Here is a 20,736-nt window from a genome sequence, read left to right as displayed (position 1 = left end):
TCCTAGACAGGCATGGGTGATTGGTGTAGGCACAGGCATCTGGCTGCAGCAGGGGGACATACTCTGAGCAAGGCAGGGGGCTGATGGCCACCCCTGAGTGTCCAGGAGGAAGGTGTGTCCCTGTTCCGTAGAGCACGTAGGTGGGTGGGTTTTGCAGCCAGACTATGAGCACCTAATGCTGTTGGCTGTAAGGATTGGGGGTCACCTTTTATTCATGGGCCCCTATCACAGGTGGCTAGGTGGCATGGGTGGAGCCACCAGTCCTCAGGCCCCTGATGTGGGTAGGTGAAGACCCTGCTTAATGGGCAGAGCAGTGTCAAATGTCAAGAACCTGCCACTTCACAGCTGAAACAGTTGAAGTTAGACTTCCGGTATATACCCTGTTGTACTGCTGTAATTAGGGCCTATGCTGTTGAGATGGGCCCACACAAGTCTATGCAGGGGGAATGGCACTCAATCTCAGTGGATCCATTATGCCTCTGCCTAGTCTAAGGAGCTGTACCTGCCCTGGGTCCCTGGCTTAGAGGAGCCATCAGTGTATTTTTTCCTCTGTTTATTAATTTGTTCACTCTCCAAGGCAGGGAGAATGGCTCTGGGCATGTGACAGATCCTGCTTCTGGTCCAGGGTACTCGGTGATTGCCAAAGCTGGTCTGGGACCCAGTGCAGAGCAGGGAGCGGGGAGGTAAATGGGAGAGAGGTTTTTCCCTAAGGGGGGTGTTTTTGATTTACGTGGTAGGCTGTATGCAAGTACTTATCTTTTGCCAATCCAGGGCTGTTCTCACTGGCTCTGGGTGGCCGTGTAGACTCTCTGGTGCTGAGTCTCTCCTGGTGTGGAAAATGTGCCTCCCAAGCACCGCCGCTTGCCTGCCTCACTGCTCACCCCCGAGCTGATCAAGCCTGAAAGGCTCAGGCTCTCGCCAGGTCAGGTCTGGCAGCCCTCGCTGCTTCCGAACTATCTCTCCCTCCCCCTGCCACTCAGTCCGGTTCCTCAACTGTGCCTTTGATGTTCAGGGCTCCCAGATTGCCATATATAATCAATTCGCTTGTTTTTTTGGGTCTTTGTTGTAAGAGGATCCACTGGAAGCATCTGACTACTCCAGCATCTTGGCCCTGCCCCCTAAAGTAGTGCCTTTTGAAAGTACATAAAAGCTATTTATAACCAAGCATGGTACTGATGAGAGTTTAATTCTTTACGCGGTCTATTAGTACATGTCTCTACTGTTTATGTTCTCCTTCCAGTAAGTCTAATAAAGTAGAGTTCAACCAAAAAATAAATAAAAGATAAAAATCACAAAAAATGTACAATTAATAAGTGACTGAAATTCCTGTGTGGCACAAATGGTTCAGTGCTAGGCTGCTAACTGAAAGGTTTGTGGTTCGAGTCCACTCAGAGGTGCCTTGGAAGAAAGGTCTGGTGATCTACTTCTGAAAAACCAGCCATTGAAAACCCTATGGAACACAGTTCTACTCTGACACATATGGGGTACCATGAGTTGGAATCGACTCAACGGTAACTGGTTTGATTTTATTATTTTTTTTTATGGTGTTAGAAGGCAAGATAGTGGTTGCCTTCGGGATAGTAATGGAGACTTGAAGGGGACTTCTGTGGCAATGTTTTTCTATCTGGGTGGTGGATGTGCATGTCTGTTTAGTTTTAATAGTTTATTAAGCTGTATATTTACAGGTTGTTGACTTTTTTATTTGTTTGTTGTACTTCAATAAAAAAAGTTAAAAAAGAGAAATTCTCACCTAGATACAATATAGTGAAATTGAAGAATAATGAAGACAAAGGGAAAAATCTTAAAAACCGCCTGTCTTAGGCTGGGTTCTCTACACAAGTAAAACCAGTAAAGTGTATAAATATATACAGAGAGAGATTTATATCAAGGAAATGGCTCACGCAGTTGTAGAGGCTGGAAAGTCCCATGTCCTTGGGTCAGGCTGGACGCTTCTTCTGACTCATGTAGCTGCAGGGACTGGTGAACCCAAGATCAGCAGGTCTGACAGCAGGCCTCTGGATTACAGCCTGCGGAGACCAGTGAATCCCAAGATCGGCAGGCAAGATGGCAAGTTACCTGCTAGCTTAAGTCCTAAGAAATGGAGATCAGATGAACAGAAGCCAGCTGCAGGATCCTGAGTAAGCAAAAGCCCATGAGCCTTGCCAGAAAGTCCACCTATACTGGATGCAGGCCACACCCCCAAGGAAACTCCCTTTCAACTGAATGGCTACTCACAGCAGTTCTCATCATGGAAGTGATTATATCATTATACAACTGCCAAACTACATCAGAACTGCCAAACCACTGAGAATCATGGCCCAGACAAGTTGACATACAACCTTAATGATCACACTACCTAAGGGAAAAGACAGATTATCTACAAAGGAACAATATTTAGACTGATAGCAGACTTCACAGCGGCAAAAATGGAAACCAGAAGACAGGAATAATGTCTTCAAAGTGCTAAGAGAAATTAACCAATATTAGTATATATCTAATATTGCATGATAAAAATATTAAGGCATTCAGTTGGCAGGAATATGTCAGATTTTAGAAATATAATAAGATTGTATAAATTCTTAAATCAGCTTAACATTGTGAGCTGCTGGATTTTGCAGTTTTTTCAAAAGCATCTGGGGTTCCTCAGCCCCTTCTGATCCCAGAGAGCCATCTGCTGGAGAATCACTTCATATCCTCAAGACAAGTTTAATTTTTTCTTTTCTGGCTTTCCGGTGTTGAGCACAATTTGATGCTCAAGTTAAAAAAGTCTGGAAAATAAAAGCAGTGCCATCCACAGTGCTTCCGCTGCTGTTTATGTGTAGATATCATTTTTGTACAATGGCTTTTGATTGCCTTGTCCCAGGAAAATACATGACAACAGATGTTTCTTTTAGAAATCATGCGACTGGGATATCCCAGAGCCATTACTTTCACAGGGGAGTTGGGAGAGAGACTGATACATATTGAGCCTTTGCCCAGCAAAGCTACTCTGTTTCTTTTCATTGGATCATTCTTCTTCTTCACATGCTTTGTTTACCTTGGGTTTAATTTTAAACTTAGTAAAGGAAAGAAAAAGGCCACTGAAAAGAGATTTGGCACTTAAAACTAATGAGTAAATAGCAAAAGATGAGAATACAAATTAATCCTTGTCGTTCCAAAGAGACAGAGGGTACAGGTAAAATCCTATTCTTGTAAGCTAAGGATAAACAGGTGATGTTGAGGAACAAGTATTACTGCTCTGATCCTTGCTATTCCTGAATTGTTGGAATGACACATTCTTAACCAAGGGCTCTTTCCTTTTCCCTAGTGACTGGGGATGCTAAGTAGTTCTCTATTTTCTGGAAGTCTAAAAATGCCTAAGCGATGTTAAAAGTAGAATTATGAAAGTTGAGCTCCTTTGGAGGGAACTGCCAATCAAATAGCAAATGGACTTTGTAGCAGAATGTAGCTTTCTCAGGCTGGAGCCATAGGGCAAATCTCCCACATCTTCTGTTGATTTTGTTGGGAGTTAACTCAAAGCCTTTGTCCCAAACAAAATTAAAACTCTTGGTTTTTAGGAACTTTAGGCAGGAACATTTTCATTTTCAATGAAAACAGACCTGACCTGTTGTTATTAGTTGCCATTGAGTCAATTCCAACTCATAGCCACCCCATGTGTGCCAAGTAGAACTGCTCTATAGGGTTTTCAAGGCTGTGATCTTTCAGAAGCAGATCTCCAGGCCTGTCTTTCAAGGCACCTCTGGGAGGGATTAAACCGCCAGCCTTTCAAATAGTAGGTGAATGCTTAACTGTTTGCGCCACCCAGGGACTCCTGACCTAGAGAGTCAAAAATTCTGGATTTGAACAAGTCCATTTTAGGCTCTGCTGTGATATTTAGGCACCCAAGGCAGTTACTTCACCAGCTGAGTAGCCTGTGAGTAAACAAAACCTAGGAAACTTGCTCCCTGTCTAGCTAACAATGTAAGTTTGGAAGATAATGCCTGAAAAGCATTTCGAATTCCTCAGAAGAAAAGCCCCATGCAAGTACAAAGTGTTGTTACGTGTTATGCAGTAACTGTTAAGGATTTGTCAGAGAGTGGCCACACAGATAAAATTGGCTTAGAGAGGGGACTATCCAAACACACTTTTTCCCTTGCTGCTTGCAACAGGACATTTCTCTGTTTAAGCTGGGGACACACTAAATATGACTGGGCATCTCTTGGCCATGTGACACTGATACCTGACATTTCTGTTTAACGTTTTATAGTTTTAATTTCAACTCTTTCAATTCAGTTCAAGCACAACCATCAGCTCTTGAGCCAGCTCCTAGTCCTCGTTGCACGCTGAGCTGTCTACAGTTCAGACACCTAAGTTAGGTTTTTGGCTGACACTTGAATCAGGTTTTGCACTGTTAGGTGTCAGAATTCTTGACAGTGGACATGCTAGCAATAGCATCAGATTAATCCCAAGTGATCAAGCTTGGTAAGAATCTTATGGAAAAATCTATTAGCTCCATGGCAAGGAACTTCAGTCAGTGCCTGACTGCATCCTGAATTCAGTGGGATGCCCTGAGCATTCAAGGAGACCCTGGCTCAACAAGAGCGAAAAGGGAATTTTACATAGTATGTATCATGTGTGTTTGGGAGTGACACCATTGCACTGTTGTGGGAAGATGTGGCTGTCAACAGAGATGGTTACTCAGAAACCATTACTATCCCTTTGCTTGCTGGTGCATTACTGTTATTGGTGGTATTATGAAGTAATCTGTTTAAGTCAACCCAGGAAAAAGTTACAAAGGTACACCTTCTGTTCCAGAACTGAACTCTCTGAACCTTTCCTTCCTGGGCTGTAGTGTTGTTTTAGGGATTCTCAGGACAAATGCAACTTCAAGTCTTTAAGCACAGTCACTGGATGTTGATTTATGAGGTGTATCTGTTATACTTGGCAAACCAAAAGTGATCGCTTCTTCTCAGAGGTTCATTTTTTTTTTTCTGTGCCATCTTTATGTTCAATAATTGTGTTTTTCCCCTTGACCCACATCCTTATTTGGGGGTTCAGAGAAACTAAAATTAAGTTTGGTGTTTATTTAAACAAAATTGCAAAATTCAGAAAGCAGTACCTTGTAACTTTTAAATATAGCCCGGTTGTGTTATTTGAATGATTTCTTCCTTTGATTTCAGTTCTTTGGGGGCAGGGATCCATTATTGTTTTTGGCAGAAGTTTCATTTGCTGAATGTTTGTGACATGTCATTGTCCTTTGTATTCAGAGACGTTCATGACATCAGTATTTCTCTTGGGTGTAACTAGTTAAGAGACTAGCTGAAACAAATAATTTTCTCTTTAGTTTTTATGAATGGGAAATGAATAGAACTCTAGTTTATTTTCCACCTGTTGGTCTCATGCCTTTGTGCTGCTCAAGATTCCTCAGGGATGTGTTATTGATTGTTTTTTAAATGCTACTCTGTGTTTCTTTAGAATTAGGCTGTTGTTAAAAATGTGCATCTGTCTCATTATTTATGCATTCATTTATTTATTCATTCATTCAACAAATACTTATTGAGCCGTGCTGATTGCCAAGCACTACACTGGTCATTGGTGATACAACCGAGAACAAAACTACCCTTTATCCAATACTTTTCCATATCTCTGAGTCAAGCTGCTATAAAATACATCATTTCGCTAATGAGGAAAGATGTCTATACATTTTTTGTTACTGGCCTGTAAGAGTAGTCAGCGTTGCACTGGTAATTACAGCAGGGTAAGATGACATACTACTAAGGATGTTTAACAACCACAAAATAAGTGTAGCCTCCTAAGAAATAAGACAATTCACTGGCAGAAAACATAATGAGAGAATAAGGCTAGATTAAAAGAAATCTCATTCCTGTGAGGCCTGTATTCCTCCCATCCTCTCTACTCAGTCACTGAAGCTTCCTTTTTCTATAGCCATATCTTCAGTCTTATAAATTGCTTTGTGCTGAAGGATGGGGATTGGTGGCACCAAGAGAAAGAAGGCTTTCCTCTTTCACCCACATGTAAATCAGAGTCCTTCTTTCCTTTCCAGGTAAATTGTACACTAGTCGATAGGGTGTTTTTGGAGAGAATACTCTTCAGTTTTATTGTCTGACCCAGAGGAAGACATCTTATTTTGAGCATTTCAGGACAAGGAGGAGGGGGAAGGCCATACCATGGTGCGTGAGTGTGGAAGATATTATGAGACACCGTGACCCTAGCAGTGTTTTCCAAAATCATATGAAGGTGGCAACCTTCTTGTTGGCTTAGACTTGTTTAGATGCAGCCCTGTCTTTGGGATGCAAAATGATGGAGTAAGATGCATTCTGAGGCCCCTTTCACTTTTTTGATAGTTGTATACTTTAAGGGGAGGAATTAACTGAAGAAGTTGAGGAGCAAGTAGAAGTTGTCCTTGGTGAGTAGTCATGGTCACAGGACAATGGTTCAGTAATGAACTGAAACCTCAGGGGCTAGCCCTGGCTTTGCCTTTACATTCCTGGGGGATCTGTATTATATTGTCAGAATTATTCCATCAGTTATAAACCTCTTAGGTTAGTGGAGAGGAAAGGGAACTAAAAGTGATTTTATAATGCTTCAAAAATCAAGAAAGGCTCTTTTTAGCCCATGATCAATTTCTGTCTACAGGAGGAAAGTCAGTAGAGCCCTCCAATAGTCTTGATGATCCCTGATAGTTTTCTCGATAATCCATTGATCCCATCACTTTTTCTCTACCCAGTCTCCTCCCCAAGTTCTCTTTAATTAGAGTCCCTTCACACCCCATTAACTCCCCCACTCCAACTGAGCTTTCCTAGCAAAACTTGCTGCTAGTTAAATCTTTCTGCCTATTCCACTTCATGCCTGCACCCAAGCAGCTGAATGTGGTGGGAGAAAAACACACAACCATTTTAATGGGTCTTACTTTAAATTTATGATGTCAAATCTCCAGCAGGACCATCGGGCTGCCGGGCAGTCCTACCACATTTCCTTGGTAATTCACGTGACTACTATCCAAGATGACTGTTTCACACTTTCTCCTCTCACCTTAAACCTCCAACATTTCTCTTTTCCTTTCCAGTTTCTTACTTGACTGAGAAAATAGAAGAAACAATAAGATAACTTTCACACATTCCCACCACCGAATCTACCCACTTCTCTGCATCTGTGCCCATTGTCTTTGCCTTCCCCCCTGTTGCAGAGTAAGATGTATCTGAGATAGTCCTTCTACTTGCACACCGGATCCTATTTCCTCTCAGTAATAGTAAAGAAGTGAACCTTGTATAATGGCCACTATGTGCCAGGCTTAGTTCTAAGTACTTTATATATTAACTAATGTAATCCTTACAACCAGCCTATGTGGTGGATATGATACCAGTTTTACAGATGAGGAAACAGAGGCACAGGGAAATTCAGTAACTTGTCCAAAATCACACAGCCATAATAAGTCTGTGTGACTCCAGAGTCCAAGTTTGTGGCCACCATGCAGTACTGCATCTCCACCAGGACATTGCTGCAGCTGTTGTCCCTTCTTTCCTGCATCATCAGTTTTCCCCTTTGCATCAGATCTTATTCATTAGCTTACAAATAAATTCTGACTGACCAGTTGCTGTGGAGTCAGCTCCGACTCATGGCGACCCCGTGTGCGTTAGAGTAGAACTGTGCTCCATAGGGTTTTTAATGGCTGATTTTTCAGAAGTGGACCACCAGGCTTTTTTTCTGACGTGCCTCTGGGTAGCCTGGAACTCACAACCTTTTGGTTAGCAACTGAGTGCATTAACTGTTTGTACAACCCAGGAACTCCTAAATAAATTCTAGTATTTCCTATTTTACAGAATTTACCCTTGACCCTATATCTCCCTCCAGCTACGTATTTCCCTGTTCTGTTTTTTAGCCAAATTTCTTGTAAGGTTTTTCTTTTTTTTTTTTTAAATATATTTGGTGTATCTACTTCCTCTTTTCTAATTTTCTCTTAAACCTCTCCAATCTGGTTTTTGTCTCTACCCTTGCACTGACACAGCTTTTGCTAAGGTCACTAATGATTTCCAAAGTGTCAAAGCCAGAGGGACATTCTCTGTCTCTTAGCCTCTCAGAGATGCTTTATTCACAGGATACCATACTCTTGGTTTTTTTCCCCCACTTCAGTGGTCACTCCCGTTTTCTTTGCTGGGGCTCCCTCTGCTGGCCACCCTCTAAATGCTGGTTGACCCTGGACTGCTTGTTTTTTGCTGCTCTCAGCCAATCTCAAGGCTTTAAATATTACTTATACGTTGGTGATTCTCAAATTTTTAGCTCATCTGTGACCTTCTAGATTTCCAACGTCTCATCTGGATGTTATAGGCATAACCATCACAAAATTAATATATCTCAAATAAAATTCTTGAGTTCGCTCTCTGTCCTCTGGTTCTCATTTTCAGTAAATAATACCACTATTTACCCAGTTGCTCAGGCCTGACATCTTGTAATCAGCCTTAACTCATTTCTTCATCCCACATCTCATAGTATCAGGGCTCTACTTTCAACTTAAATCCAAAATATCACCACCTATCACCTCTTCCAGGACTATACCCTAGTCCAGAGTACCATTATCTGTTCCTTGGGTTTTGAAATAGCCTAGTGGGTCTTCCTACTTCTTTTCTTGCTCCATTGTAGTCTCTTCTCTATCCTGCAGCCAGAGTCATCCTTTAAAAATGTAAGCCAGATTGTATTTCTCTCCTGTGCAAAACCTCCAGTGTCTTCCTGTCATATTTAGAATAAAATCCGAAGGCTTTATTAAGGCTTACAAAGGGCCTATGTGATCTAGTCCCTGCCTACCCCTCCTAGTTCATTTCTTGCCATTCTCTCCTTTCTGCCTTTCCCCCAGCCCAGTGGTTGTCTTTGCCATTCTTTGAACACAGCAAGCGCACACTTGCCTCAAAGCCTTTGTGTTTGCTGTTTCTCCTGCCCAGAATGCTCTTCTTCCTGCAGATACTGACCTAAATTAAACAAGAGAATTCAGTATTTTGGTCCAGTCTCTGTTCAAACTTTGGCTTGTCAGAAAAGCTTTCCCTGATCTCCCCATCTAAAATAGCAGTGCCTGTCATTATCTGTAAGGAGCCCTGGTAGCACAGTGGTTAAGTGCTCAGCTGCTATTAGGAAGGATGGCTGTTTGAACCCGCCAGCCACTTCATGGGAGAAAAGACCTGGCAATCTGCTCCTGTAAAGATTACAGCCTAGGAAACCTATGGGGCAGTTCTGCTCTGTCCTGTATGGTCACTGTGAGTCAGAATTGACTCGACGGCAACGGGTTTTTGTTTTTGGTCATTATCTGTTTTCTTGCCAGTTTTAATCACAGTGTAACATTATATTATGTGTCTATTTGTGTATCTGTTTGTTTACTGTATGCCTACCTGAGTAGAAAGTCGGCTCCACGAGGGCAAAGACTATTGCTCTATCTCCAGTTCCTGGAAGGGGACCTATTAGGTGCTCAAAAAATATGTGTTGAATTTTTGGAATAATGGCAGATATTAAGTCCTACAAAGTTAAAAGACGTATAATTTTAGAATAAAAAGATTAGAGGTAATATATTTCTAAAGTAAAAGAAAAAAAAAAAAACCTTTAAATGATAGATGTAAAAGAGCATGTGTGGAGAAAATTGTCTAGAAGCAGAAAAGGAGAGTCCCAGAATTCTTGAGTGGCTTTAGTCCACCCTTCTCCCTTCTGTCCACCATCTGAGGAGAGTTTCCTCTTGTAGTAATCCTGTGTTGAGAACCAAGAGGAGTGACCAAAGGGAAGGGCTTCAACAAGCTGCATGGCTCCCATCAGGGAATTCAGGGGTGCATCCATGGTGAGAGTAGGGCCATGAAGTCTTCTAGAAGCTTAAAATTGGTGAAGCAAAATGAAATTGAGGATCTTATGTTCCCTGGTGGCACAATGATTAAGCACTCAGCTGCTAGCCAAAAAGTTGGTGGTTTGAACTCACCAGCAGCTCATTGGGAGAAAAGACCTGGCAATCTGCTCCCATAAAGAATACAGTCTAGGAAACCCTTTGGGGCAGTTCTACTCTGTCATGTAGGGTCGCTATGAGTCAGAATTGACTCAACGGCACACAACATGTTCCCTAAACCTACTCCACTCGAGGCATTGAGAATGGCAGATTGTATAAGTTAACTCTTATGCTGATGATAATGATATTTCTAACTGTTGCATTTCTGATTGTCCTGGATCAATATCCCATTTCCCTTTAGAGCTGGACTGAGAAAGTTGATGCAGTTGTTTCCAGTTCCTTGGGTCACTCCTCTCTAAGGAGAACAGGATCTAAGAGTGAATTTGTGTACCTTTCACTTAATGTTGCTGCAGGCGCTAGTCACAGATGTGGAAGAAGAAGAGACTGAAAAGCATGCCAAAATAATGAATCCCCTTGTTTTGTATTATGAGCTATAAAGGGATTAGAACAACTCCCTTTAAGTTCTGTTACTATTTCCGTGTGCTTTCTAACTGATAAACCTTTAAGAAGGCAGGTTTTCTACTCTTGTAAATATGACTTTAATTATAATTTATATTACCTGAACTTTGGCCCCCAATAAATATGATGTGTGGTAATTGTCTGACATAACAGTGATTTTGAAAGCTGAAAATATAGGGTATTTGGTGGACTCATAATGCCACAAAGCTCACGTTGCACAATTTTGGCCATACAGTTTGTTTAAAAAGGCCAAGCAGGATTACTTTGTAGTGTTTGGATTGTTTCAAAAGATTCATTTGTGTGAGCCTATTCTCTTTGTTATTTCTTCATTTTTTCCTCTGATTTCTTTTTGCCTAGAGGGAGAAGATGAGGATGAAGAGGATGAAGAGGAAGAGGATGAAGAAGAAGAAGACGAGGAGGAAGATGAGGAAGACAAAGATGCAGACTTCCTGGATGAGAGCTTGGACAGTGATACTGAACTGCCTGGGTTTACTCTCCCTGGTGTCACATCCCAGGAACCTGGCATAGAGCAGGGAAACCTGGGCCCATTGGAGGGAGCCACCTACCAGGTGCCAGATGCCATCGAGTGGGAACAGCAGAATCAGGGCCTGGGTAAGAGTCACGGGGGCTTTCCTTTCCTCTTTCCCTCTGTTCTCTGCTCTTACTTTTCTAGGGTACAGCTTTCCTTCACTGGCGTCAGTCATGATGTAAAGTGAATTTTCCGTTTATGTTTATGGGTGGTTCATTCGTGAAAGAGTTACCAGTTATTTCTTCAGTATGTTTATATTTATGCTCTTAAAAGCTAGGCTCCAAACAGTCTCCAAACTGCCCATGAAGAGCACAGTTACCTGATCTTGGAAGGAATTCCATCTATCCCAGCAGGAAGACAGTTGTAGGTTTTAGGAGGACTTTCAAATGGGGAGGAGATGTGTGTAACCTATGTGCCAAGCAAGCAGCATGAATGGACTTGACTATAAAACAAATGTATTTTGTCGCCCTCTGTCTTTTTAGAATTTATACACTCAAGGGAATTCTTCCCCTGGGTGAGCATTTGGCTAGCCCCGTGCCTTTTCTGCTCATTCTTATGGTTGATTGTCATTGTCAAATGCAGTCGCATTCTAGTAGTTAGAGTGTCCAGACAGCCCCACACTTACTCTCCTGTGCATGGCTCACATTTGCAGTGATAGCCTCTGAGAACGCAGGCTGACCACAACTCTGCACTCCCCAGCCTGTCTCTTGCTTGGATTTTTCAGAAGGAGACACATATTGGATTCTCAGTGCTTCCTGGAGACCTCACTCTCTTGACCTGAGGTGAAGTGGCTTCTTCTCCAAAGAAATCCCCTCTCTAAAGTTCTTAGTCTCTAAAGTTAGGCCCTTTTATTCCTTCAGTGTAGCAGAAGTTAGGTTAAAGAGTCATATAACCAGTTTTAGGGTATTTCATTGAAAAAACTGAATGTTGGTCTAGGGCCTCCCTTTGGAATATCATGTCTAGTTTATATTTGTGTCTCAATTGAAGCTTCCAGTTTAGAATCCTATTATGCATGACTTCTTAAAGATCGTTTTTCTCTCAACTCATGACAATTCTCTTTTAGATCAGCAGTGAGAGAGGGTGAGTGCATTAAAGCAAGTATGGAGTGGGAGAATTGCAGCATCTGTTTATGATGTGATTGTGTAGTTTAAAACAAATCCTTTTTTTTGTAAAGCTGAAATTAGAATTGGTAAGACCTTTAAAGGCTTGTGATCTAACAAGGAATTCTTTTCATAATCTCTAGCACTAAAGAAACATGAATGGGGGTGTTTAATGCCATCTTCTATACCTTTGTAGGGTTCTTTGAATCCTTTAGATTTGGGTAATTGATTTAGCCAGCAAACCTAATTTAGCAGCGCTATCTTCCTGGTTCTGTGCCAGGCATTAGGGACACAGGGATAAACAAGGCAGTGCCTTCTTTCACCTACAGCAGAGCTCATTTCACAAAGATTTCAGTGCACTATGGATGAGTTGTATAATAAAAGTAGGTTGTAAGAGGGCAGAGCAGCAATGTAGAAGGGGGCCATTTAGGTTAGCTGAGAGTGGTCAGAGTTGTCACTTTATAGGTAGGAGATAGCTTGGAGGGTAGGAGGACGAAGAAAGAACATGCATAAAGGCAGTAGAAAGATGAAAGAGCATGACACATACTGGTGGGTGGGCAAAGACCATTACAAGTGGGTAAAAGGACGCTTTAGGAGACATGGCAGCAGATGAGGCTGTAAGGGTAAGCAAGGGCGGCATACGAAGGGCTCTGATGCCAAAAAGCCATTTATGAGATTAATGAAATAGTCCATGTAGGAAATGAAAACCCAGAGGAAGGCAGAGGTAGCAGGATGGAGAGAAAGGAGCCAACCTGAGCTTTTTAATCACGAGTCTTAGTGACTGGGTCACTATAAGTCGGAATCCACTCGATGGCACACAACAAGTGACTGATTTGGGGGGGCGGGTAGAGAAAGAGAGTTAAGGATGACTTCTGGGTTTTTAACTTGGGAAACTGGGTAGATAGTGATGCATTTGATGATGATAGGGAATAGAGGAAGAGAAGCGAGTTTGGCATATTAGGGGAGATGATAAGCTACTTCTGGACATGCTGAATTTTGAGTCTGGAATTCAGGAAAGAAGTCTTGGCTTGAGATATAATTCTAGAAGTATCACCTTATGAGTGCCTGGGTAGTGCAAATGGTTAAACACTCGACTACTGGCTGAACTACTGCTTCTACTAGAGTAGAACTGTCCCATAGGGTTTCCAAGGCTGTAATCGTTACGGAAGCAGACTGCCACATCTTTCTCCTGCGGAGCAGCTGGTGGGTTTGAACTACTGACCTTTCGGTTTGCAGCCAAGCACTTAACCACTGTGCCACCAGGGCTCCTTCCTTTGTTGTCTATGCCTTCCGTAGTCCCCACCCCCAGGCAACCACTGATCTACTTTTGTCCCTGTAGATTAGTTTGCATTTTCTAGAATTTTATATAAACGGAATCTTCTGTACCCTTTTGTGTCTGCCTTCTTTCATTTCATTTCGTTTTATTGTTGAGTAGCATTCAACTGTATGGATATATTACATTTTGTTTATCTGGTCACCTGTTGATGAACATTTGGATTGTCTCCAGTTTTTGGCTAATAGCAGTTAAATTTTAAGTCTATGTCAGGTTTGAGACTCAGACCAAATGGTCCTATTTTTCCCCCGTTCTGCCCATTATCCCCCTCCAGCTCTGCCCGCCTTTCCCCTGTGCACTGTTAATGCTTCTTAAATTAGTGATACCAATTTAGTGATTTGTTGTGCTTTTAGAAGTGATTTACCCGTCTTTTTTTTTAATACCAGATTTTTCTTACAGTCCGCTATATCCCTGAGTGCCTCTTATCTTTTAACTTCTTTTGTCTATAAATTCATTTTGTCAACATGTTTTTAGCATTGTAGGCTTCCTGGGAACCAAAACAAGGAATAAATCTTTCAAGCTGTTCCAGCTCTTTCCCACTGTGGGAAGACTGTGTTTGATTAGTGTCTGGGTCTAGCATTTTATTAGCTCACCATCCTTTCTTGGGCGGATAGGAATATCTCCTAGGATCAATAACTCAAAACCAGTAACAGCTTCTGGATCAGTATTAATTGATACAGCTTCCTAAATACTCTCAAGTCAGGTGAAACAGTGGAAAGCCTTCTCTATTTGTGATGGATTTTGTGGTAGGTAGAATAAAGGCTCCCTGAAGAAGCTTGTGTCCTAATGTCCAGAACCTGTGAATACGTTATATTAGATGGTATTTTAGTCAGGGTTCTCTTGGCTGGCAAGTCTAAAATCTGTAGGTCTGGTGACACACTGGAGACTCCTGCTTGCTCATGGGATTGTGGGAGGCTGGCAAGCCCAAAATACGTAGGGAAGGCAGCAGGCTGGAGACCTCTGCAGGCATGCATCCCAAGATCCATAGTCCAGGCAACAGAAAGAGTAGAGTAGAGAGTGTGAGTCCTGCCAGAATACCTATTTTTAGTCTGGAGGCAGAACACATCCTAAGGAAACTCCCTTTTCAACTGATTGAGTGTATTACATTAGATTACATTATGAAAGGTGATTACGTTACATTACATTTCATTAGATTACGTTATGGAACAGCAACTAGTCTAGTGTTTGGTCAAACCATAGCCTAGCCATGGCGACACATAAAATTTGCCATCACACATGGCAAAAGTTACTTTGCTGGTGTGATTAAATTAAGGATATTGAGATGGTTGTCTGCTTGGGCCCAGTGTAATCCTAAGGATTCATATAAGAGGAAAGCAGGGGAGTCAGAGTCAGAGAAGGAGATGTGATGATGGAAGCAGAGGTTGGAGTGATGTAGCCATGAGCCATGGAATGTGAGTGGCCTCTAGAAGCTGGAAAAGGCAAGGGAATGGATTCTCTCCTAAAGCCTCCAGAAAGAACCTGCCAGCTCTGCAGGACTCATTTCACACTTCTGACCTCCAGAACTGTTAAGCAATAGAATTGTGTTGTTTTAACCACTAAGTTTGTGGTAATTTGTTAAAACAGCGGTTGGAAATATACAGATTTCATTGTGTATTTCATGAGCAGTGTCATTTTAGAAAGTAGAGCTACATGGCAGCAGTGTCAACATGTGAAAATTGTAAAATAAACTGTGTTTTTCTAAATGAATCAATAAAAACACAAACATAGAGATTCTTTAAAAGGTAATCCTATTTAATTCATTCCTATTTTTAAATGAATTAATTTGTTTATGTTTTATCACGTGTTTTGTAATATGAATAATATTCCAAAGCAAATGCTTAAATCCATATAAACTTTTAAAAATGAACAGATTGGGGTGGGTAGTTGGGATTGGCTAAAAATAATGCAAACTCTTTGAATAGATTATAGTCTCATTTCCTGTGAAGCAACAAAAGCAGAAAACTTAGATGACTTTGTAAGGCAAAGCAGAGGATTCATGGCCTCAAATTCTCTGAGTTTCTATTTTTTGCATTGTTAAATATACATTGCTACTAAAGCTTTGGAGGAGCAGAGCTTAGTTTATCTTGCTGTAGGAAGGTGGAACTGTGGTAATTGTAGGGATAGAGGGAATCAGGAGTGAAAATTCCAAGTTATGGTTGAGGCACATTAACTGATAAAATGCAAGTAGTATGTAAACCTGAAAAATTCATTGCATTCCAGTTGATTCCAATTCATGGTGACCCCATGTGTGTCTGAGTAGAACTGTGCTCCATTGGGGTTTTAATGGCTGTAATCTTACGGAGGAGCCCTGGTGGGTCAGTGGTTACAAGCTCAGCTGCTAATCAATAGATCATTAGTTCGAATCCACCAGCTCCTCCTTGGAAACCCTATGGGGCAGTTCTACTCTGTCCTATAGGGTCACTATGAGTTGGAATCTGTTTGGCGGCAACGGGTTTTTTATTCTTATGGAAGTAGATTGCCAGGCCTTTCTTCCATGGCACCACTAGGTGAATTCAGACGCCAACCTTTCAGTTAGTAGCTGAGTGCAAACTGTTTATGCCATCCAGGGACCTAAGTGGCATGTAGGAAGCTCTTTATTGGCATATGCAGAATAAATTTCTTCTCTGATTCAACACATTCATTTTCAAATTTATTGCCAAGAATGTGTAAAGAGAACAGACACCGTGACCCACACCACTTCTTATCCTGTTGCTATAATAAATCACATAATTGTCCTTTTTAAAGTGTAAGGTCAATATGACCAAAGTTGACTTAACATAGGCATCTTGTTGTTAGGTGCTGTTGCATCGGTTCCGACTCACAGTGACCCTGTGTACCACAGAACGAAACACTGCCTGGTCCTGCTCCATGCTCACAATCGTTGTTATGCTTGAGCCCATTGTTGCAGCCACTGTGTCAGTCTATCTCGTTGAGGGTCTTCCTCTTTTTTGCTGACCCTCTACTTTACCAAGCATGATGTCCTTCTCCAGGGACTGATCCCTTCTGACAATATGTCCAAAGTATGTAAGACGTACTCTTGCGATCCTTGCTTCTAAGGAGCATTCTGGTTGTACTTCTTTCAAGACAGATTTGTTCATTCTTTTGGCAGTCCATGGTATATTCAATATGCTTCGCCAACACCACAATTCAAAGGTGTCATTGTCCAGCTTTAGCATGCATACAATGCGATTGAAAATACCATGGCTTGGGTCAGGCGCACTTTAGTCTTTAAGGTGATATCTTTGCTTTTCAACACTTTAAAGAGGTCTTTTGCAGCAGATTTGCCCAATGCAGTGTGTCTTTTGATTTCTTGACTGCTGCTTCCATGAGTGTCGATTGTGGATCCAGATAAAATGAAATCCTTGACAACATCAATATTTTCTGTTTAACATGATGTTGCTTATTGGTCCAGTTGTGAGAATTTTATTTTCTTTATGTTGAGGTGTAATCCATACTGAAGGTTATAGTCTTTGATCTTCATCAGTAAGTGCTTCAAGTCCTCTTCACTTTCAGCAAGCAAAGTTGTGTCATCTGCATAACGGGGTTGTTAATGAGTCTTCCTGCAATCCTGATGCCCTGTTCTTCTTCATATAGGCCAGTTTCTCAGATTATTTGCTCAGCATACAGATTGAATAGGTATGGTGAAAGAATGCAAGCCTGATGCACACCTTTCCTGACTTTAAACCACGCAGTATCCCCTTGTTCTGTCCGAACAACTGCCTCTTGATCTATGTACAGGTTCCTCATGAGCACAATTAAGTGTGCTGGAATACCCACTCTTTGCAACACAGCCATATTAATGTTTAAACACCTATGATGTAATTAACACTTGGTGATCCTTTTCCTTTCTATATCTATTAGGATGCCTTCAGCTTCAGGTAACAAACTTTAATTTAAATAGGTTTAAACAGTAAAGAAATATATTTTCTCTCAAAACAAAAGTCCAGAGATAAAGATTCTAAGTCAGTTTACTCAGCAGCTCCGCTGCCATCAGTGACCCAAGATCTTTCCATCTTGCTGCACTCTCGTCGTTGGTGTGTTCACTTTGACCCCACTGGCCTCCTTATGGTTGCAATGGCTGCAGCAGTTTCAGGTGTAATACTCAGACAGAACATTGCCCAGAGAAAGGGACAAGACTGTCTTTTCACTGTTTTTTTTCTTAGGAGAGAGAAAGCTTTTCCCAGAATCCTCTAGTAGAATTGTTCGTACGCTTAATTGACTGGGATTAGGTCAAATGCCCATTTCTAAACAATCATTGGCCAGGGGAATGTGATCACAGGGCTGGTAGAATGGATGGAGGTGGAGGTCTTTCAGTCACCATGCCTATCACCCGTGATTTTTGTGTTTTTGTTTTCTTCTCCGTTAAATGATATTTATCTAGGTCTCTTCTATGCTCTAAGAATCCTGTGACCATTTTGTTAAATCAATATCTTTATTTTAAATATGATTTTTAAAAGTTTTATTGTGTTTTAGGTGGAAGTTTACAGCACATATTAGTTTTTCATTCAAAAATTTTATACACAAATTGTTTTTGTGACATTAGTTGCAATCCTTGCAATGTGTCAGCACTCTTCCCCTTTCCCTTTCCACTCTGGGTTCTCAGTGTACCAAGAGTAGGGTGTTGAAGTGTCCTACTATTATTGTGGAACTGTATGTTTCTCTTTTCAGTGCTGTTAGAGTTTGTTTTATGTATTTTGGAGCCCTGTCATTGGGGTCGCAGATATTTATTAAGGTTATGTCTTCTTGGTGTATTGTTCCTTTAATCATTAAAGTCCTTCCTTGTCTTTTATGGTTGATTTGGCCTTAAAGTCTATTTTATCTGAGATTAGCATTGCCATTCCTGCCCTTTTTTGGTTACTGTTTGCTTGATATTTTTTTCCATCCTTTGATTTTTAGTATATTTTTGTCTTTGTGTCTAAGGTGTGTCTCTTGTAGACAGCATATTGATGGGTTGTGCTTTTCTATCCATTCTGCCACTCTCTGTCTCTTTACAGGTTCATTTAAGCCATTTACATTCAATGTGATTATCAACAGGTATAAGTTTATTACTGTCATATTGTTGTGCTTTTTTTTTGTGGTGCTAACGTTTTCTTTGTTCCTCTTACTTCCTATGCTGAGTTCCTTTTGTTTGTGGATTTTGTTTTCTTTTCTTTTGTTATTATAGATTTTGTGTTTACTGAGACATTGTTTTTCTTCTTTTTTATTCTGATGAATACATTTGTTAAATTTCTTTGTGATTACCTTGAAATTTACCCTTATCTTCTTAAGTTTGAACCAGTCTTTTATTACTTGACATCGCCTTGACTTCCTCTCCATTTGGAAGTTCTATACCTACACTGTTTAGTCCCCCTTTTATTGTTTTAACTTTGTCATTACTTATAGACTGATGTCTCTGTTTCCCTGTTTTAAGTGTTTTAGCTTTGTTTTATTATTAAGAGTTCTTTACCTTAGTTGATATCTGTCTGATGCTGTTCTGTGTCTTAGACTCCTGTTGTTGTCTGATGTTGTTGGTTCTCTAACTGAAGGATTTCTTTAATATTTCTAGTAAGTTTAGTTTGGTTTTTACAAATTCCCTTAATTTCTGTTTATCTGGAAATGTCCTAATTTGCCATCATATTTTAGAGATAGTTTTGCAGAATATATTATTCTTGATTGACAGTGTTTTTCTTTCAAGGTTTTATATATGTCATATCATAGCCTTCTTGCCTGCATAGTTCTTGCTGAGTAATCAGAGCTTAGCCTTATTGTTTCCCCTTTGTAAGTGACTTTTCGTTTTTCTTGAGCTGCTCTCAGGATTCTTTCTTTGTCTTTAGTTTTGACAAGTGTGATTATGATATGTCTTGGTGACATTCTTTTGGAGTCTGTCCTATCTGGAGTTCATTGAACTTCTTAGATGGTCAGCTTTTTGTCTTTTGTGATACTTGTGAAGTTTTCTGCCAGAAAATCTTCAACAATCTTCTCTGTGTTTTCCATTTTCTCCCCATTCTGGAACTCCAATAATCAATAATGTGCAAATTTTTGGTTTTGATTGTGTCCCACATAATTCTTAGGTTTTCTTCATTCTTTTCTCTGTTTTTTTGTCAAAGTGATGTTCAGGGATTTGTCTTCAATCTCACTGATTCTGTCTTCCATTGTTGCATATTTGCTCCTAAAACCTTGTGTTGAGTTGTCCATTTCTGAAATTTTGTTGTTTATCTTTTGGATTTCTAGTTGCTGTTTTTATATGATCTCTAATTGTTTATATATTTTGACATTTTGTTCTTGTATTAGTTTCCTGAATTATTCTATTGCTTTGTCTGTGTTTTCCTTGATTTTGATTATGTGGTTGATTTTGTCTGTGTTTTCCATGACTTTGTCTATTTTATCCTTGGTTTTGTCTGTGTTTTTCTTCATCTTTTTCCTAATCTCTTGGAGAGCCCTAAATATTACTCTTTTGAATTTCATATCAGGTAGTTCCACTACCTTTTCTTGTACCAGAAGATCATCTGGTTATTTATTTTTGCTATTTGCTGGAGCCATCTTGTCCAGCTTTTTTATATGTTTTGATATTGTCAGCTGTCTCCGAGACATTAAGGTATTATTTTCTTTATTTATTGATTGTATGCCATTTGTCTCTCTTGCTTTTGTTTTATTTTGATGTATCATGGCGGGTGGGCCAGGCGTGATTTGCTGCTTGCTCATCTGTGGACATGATAGCTCTCACCTCCTTTCCAGGTGGGCAGGGCAGCAGCAGGCAGGATGAGCCCACTTGGCTGTACACTGGTTTGGTGAGATGGCTGAGTATGGACTGGGCAGGCACTGTCTGCCTCCTGATGTTGGTCCAGTGGTGCAGGAGCATTCACAGTCCCTCACCAGATGGTGGGGTTGTTGAATGGGGAGTGGTATGGGCACACTTCCCTCCATTCAGCAGTTGGTTAAGTGACAGGAGGAGAGGGGCAGTGCAGGCCCAGCAGGGCTTCAGGACTGAGCCGGTGATGCTGTAGCCACAGCAGCATAGTGAGAACTGGCGGGAAGAGGGGGTGGGGTATGGGGCTATGTGTGGGAACAAAGATAAGAAAAGAGACAGAAAGAAAAAAAAGTGGGTAGCCAGTGAATGGAGCCGGGGCATATCTGGGGGCTTGCAGGAAGTGGGAGGAGGTGACATATGGGGCTAGGTGGGAGGCAGAAAGCAGCAGGCCAGTGGCTCTCTAGCTGTTGTGGTGCAGCATAGTCCAGTGGGAAGGGGGGGAGGTGGCTTATGGGGCTGTGTGGGAGAGAAGGAAAAAAACCAAACAAAATAAAATCAAATAAGAAATGGTGTTGTGGGAGCTGGTGGGTTGAAGCAGGCAGGGGCGGGTGGGGGAAG

General features: G+C 41.1%; 1 protein-coding gene across 2 annotated transcripts in view; it reads left to right on the top strand.

Moving 5' to 3' along the window:
• ARMH4 (armadillo like helical domain containing 4) overlaps positions 1-20,736 on the top strand; it is a 144,267-nt gene that overhangs the window by 41,392 nt on the left and 82,139 nt on the right. For both annotated transcript variants that reach the window (XM_004370897.3, XM_023726227.1), the window contains exon 4: positions 10,787-11,041. In XM_004370897.3, coding sequence (XP_004370954.1) covers positions 10,787-11,041 — 255 coding nt within the window. The remainder of the gene's footprint in view (positions 1-10,786; positions 11,042-20,736) is intronic.

The sequence above is a fragment of the Trichechus manatus genome, unplaced genomic scaffold, assembly GCF_000243295.1.
Source record: "Trichechus manatus latirostris isolate Lorelei unplaced genomic scaffold, TriManLat1.0 scaffold00010, whole genome shotgun sequence".
NCBI lineage: Eukaryota > Metazoa > Chordata > Mammalia > Sirenia > Trichechidae > Trichechus > Trichechus manatus.
The sequence above is the reverse complement of the archived record's forward strand: the minus strand, read 5'-3'. Positions and strand labels throughout refer to the sequence as shown.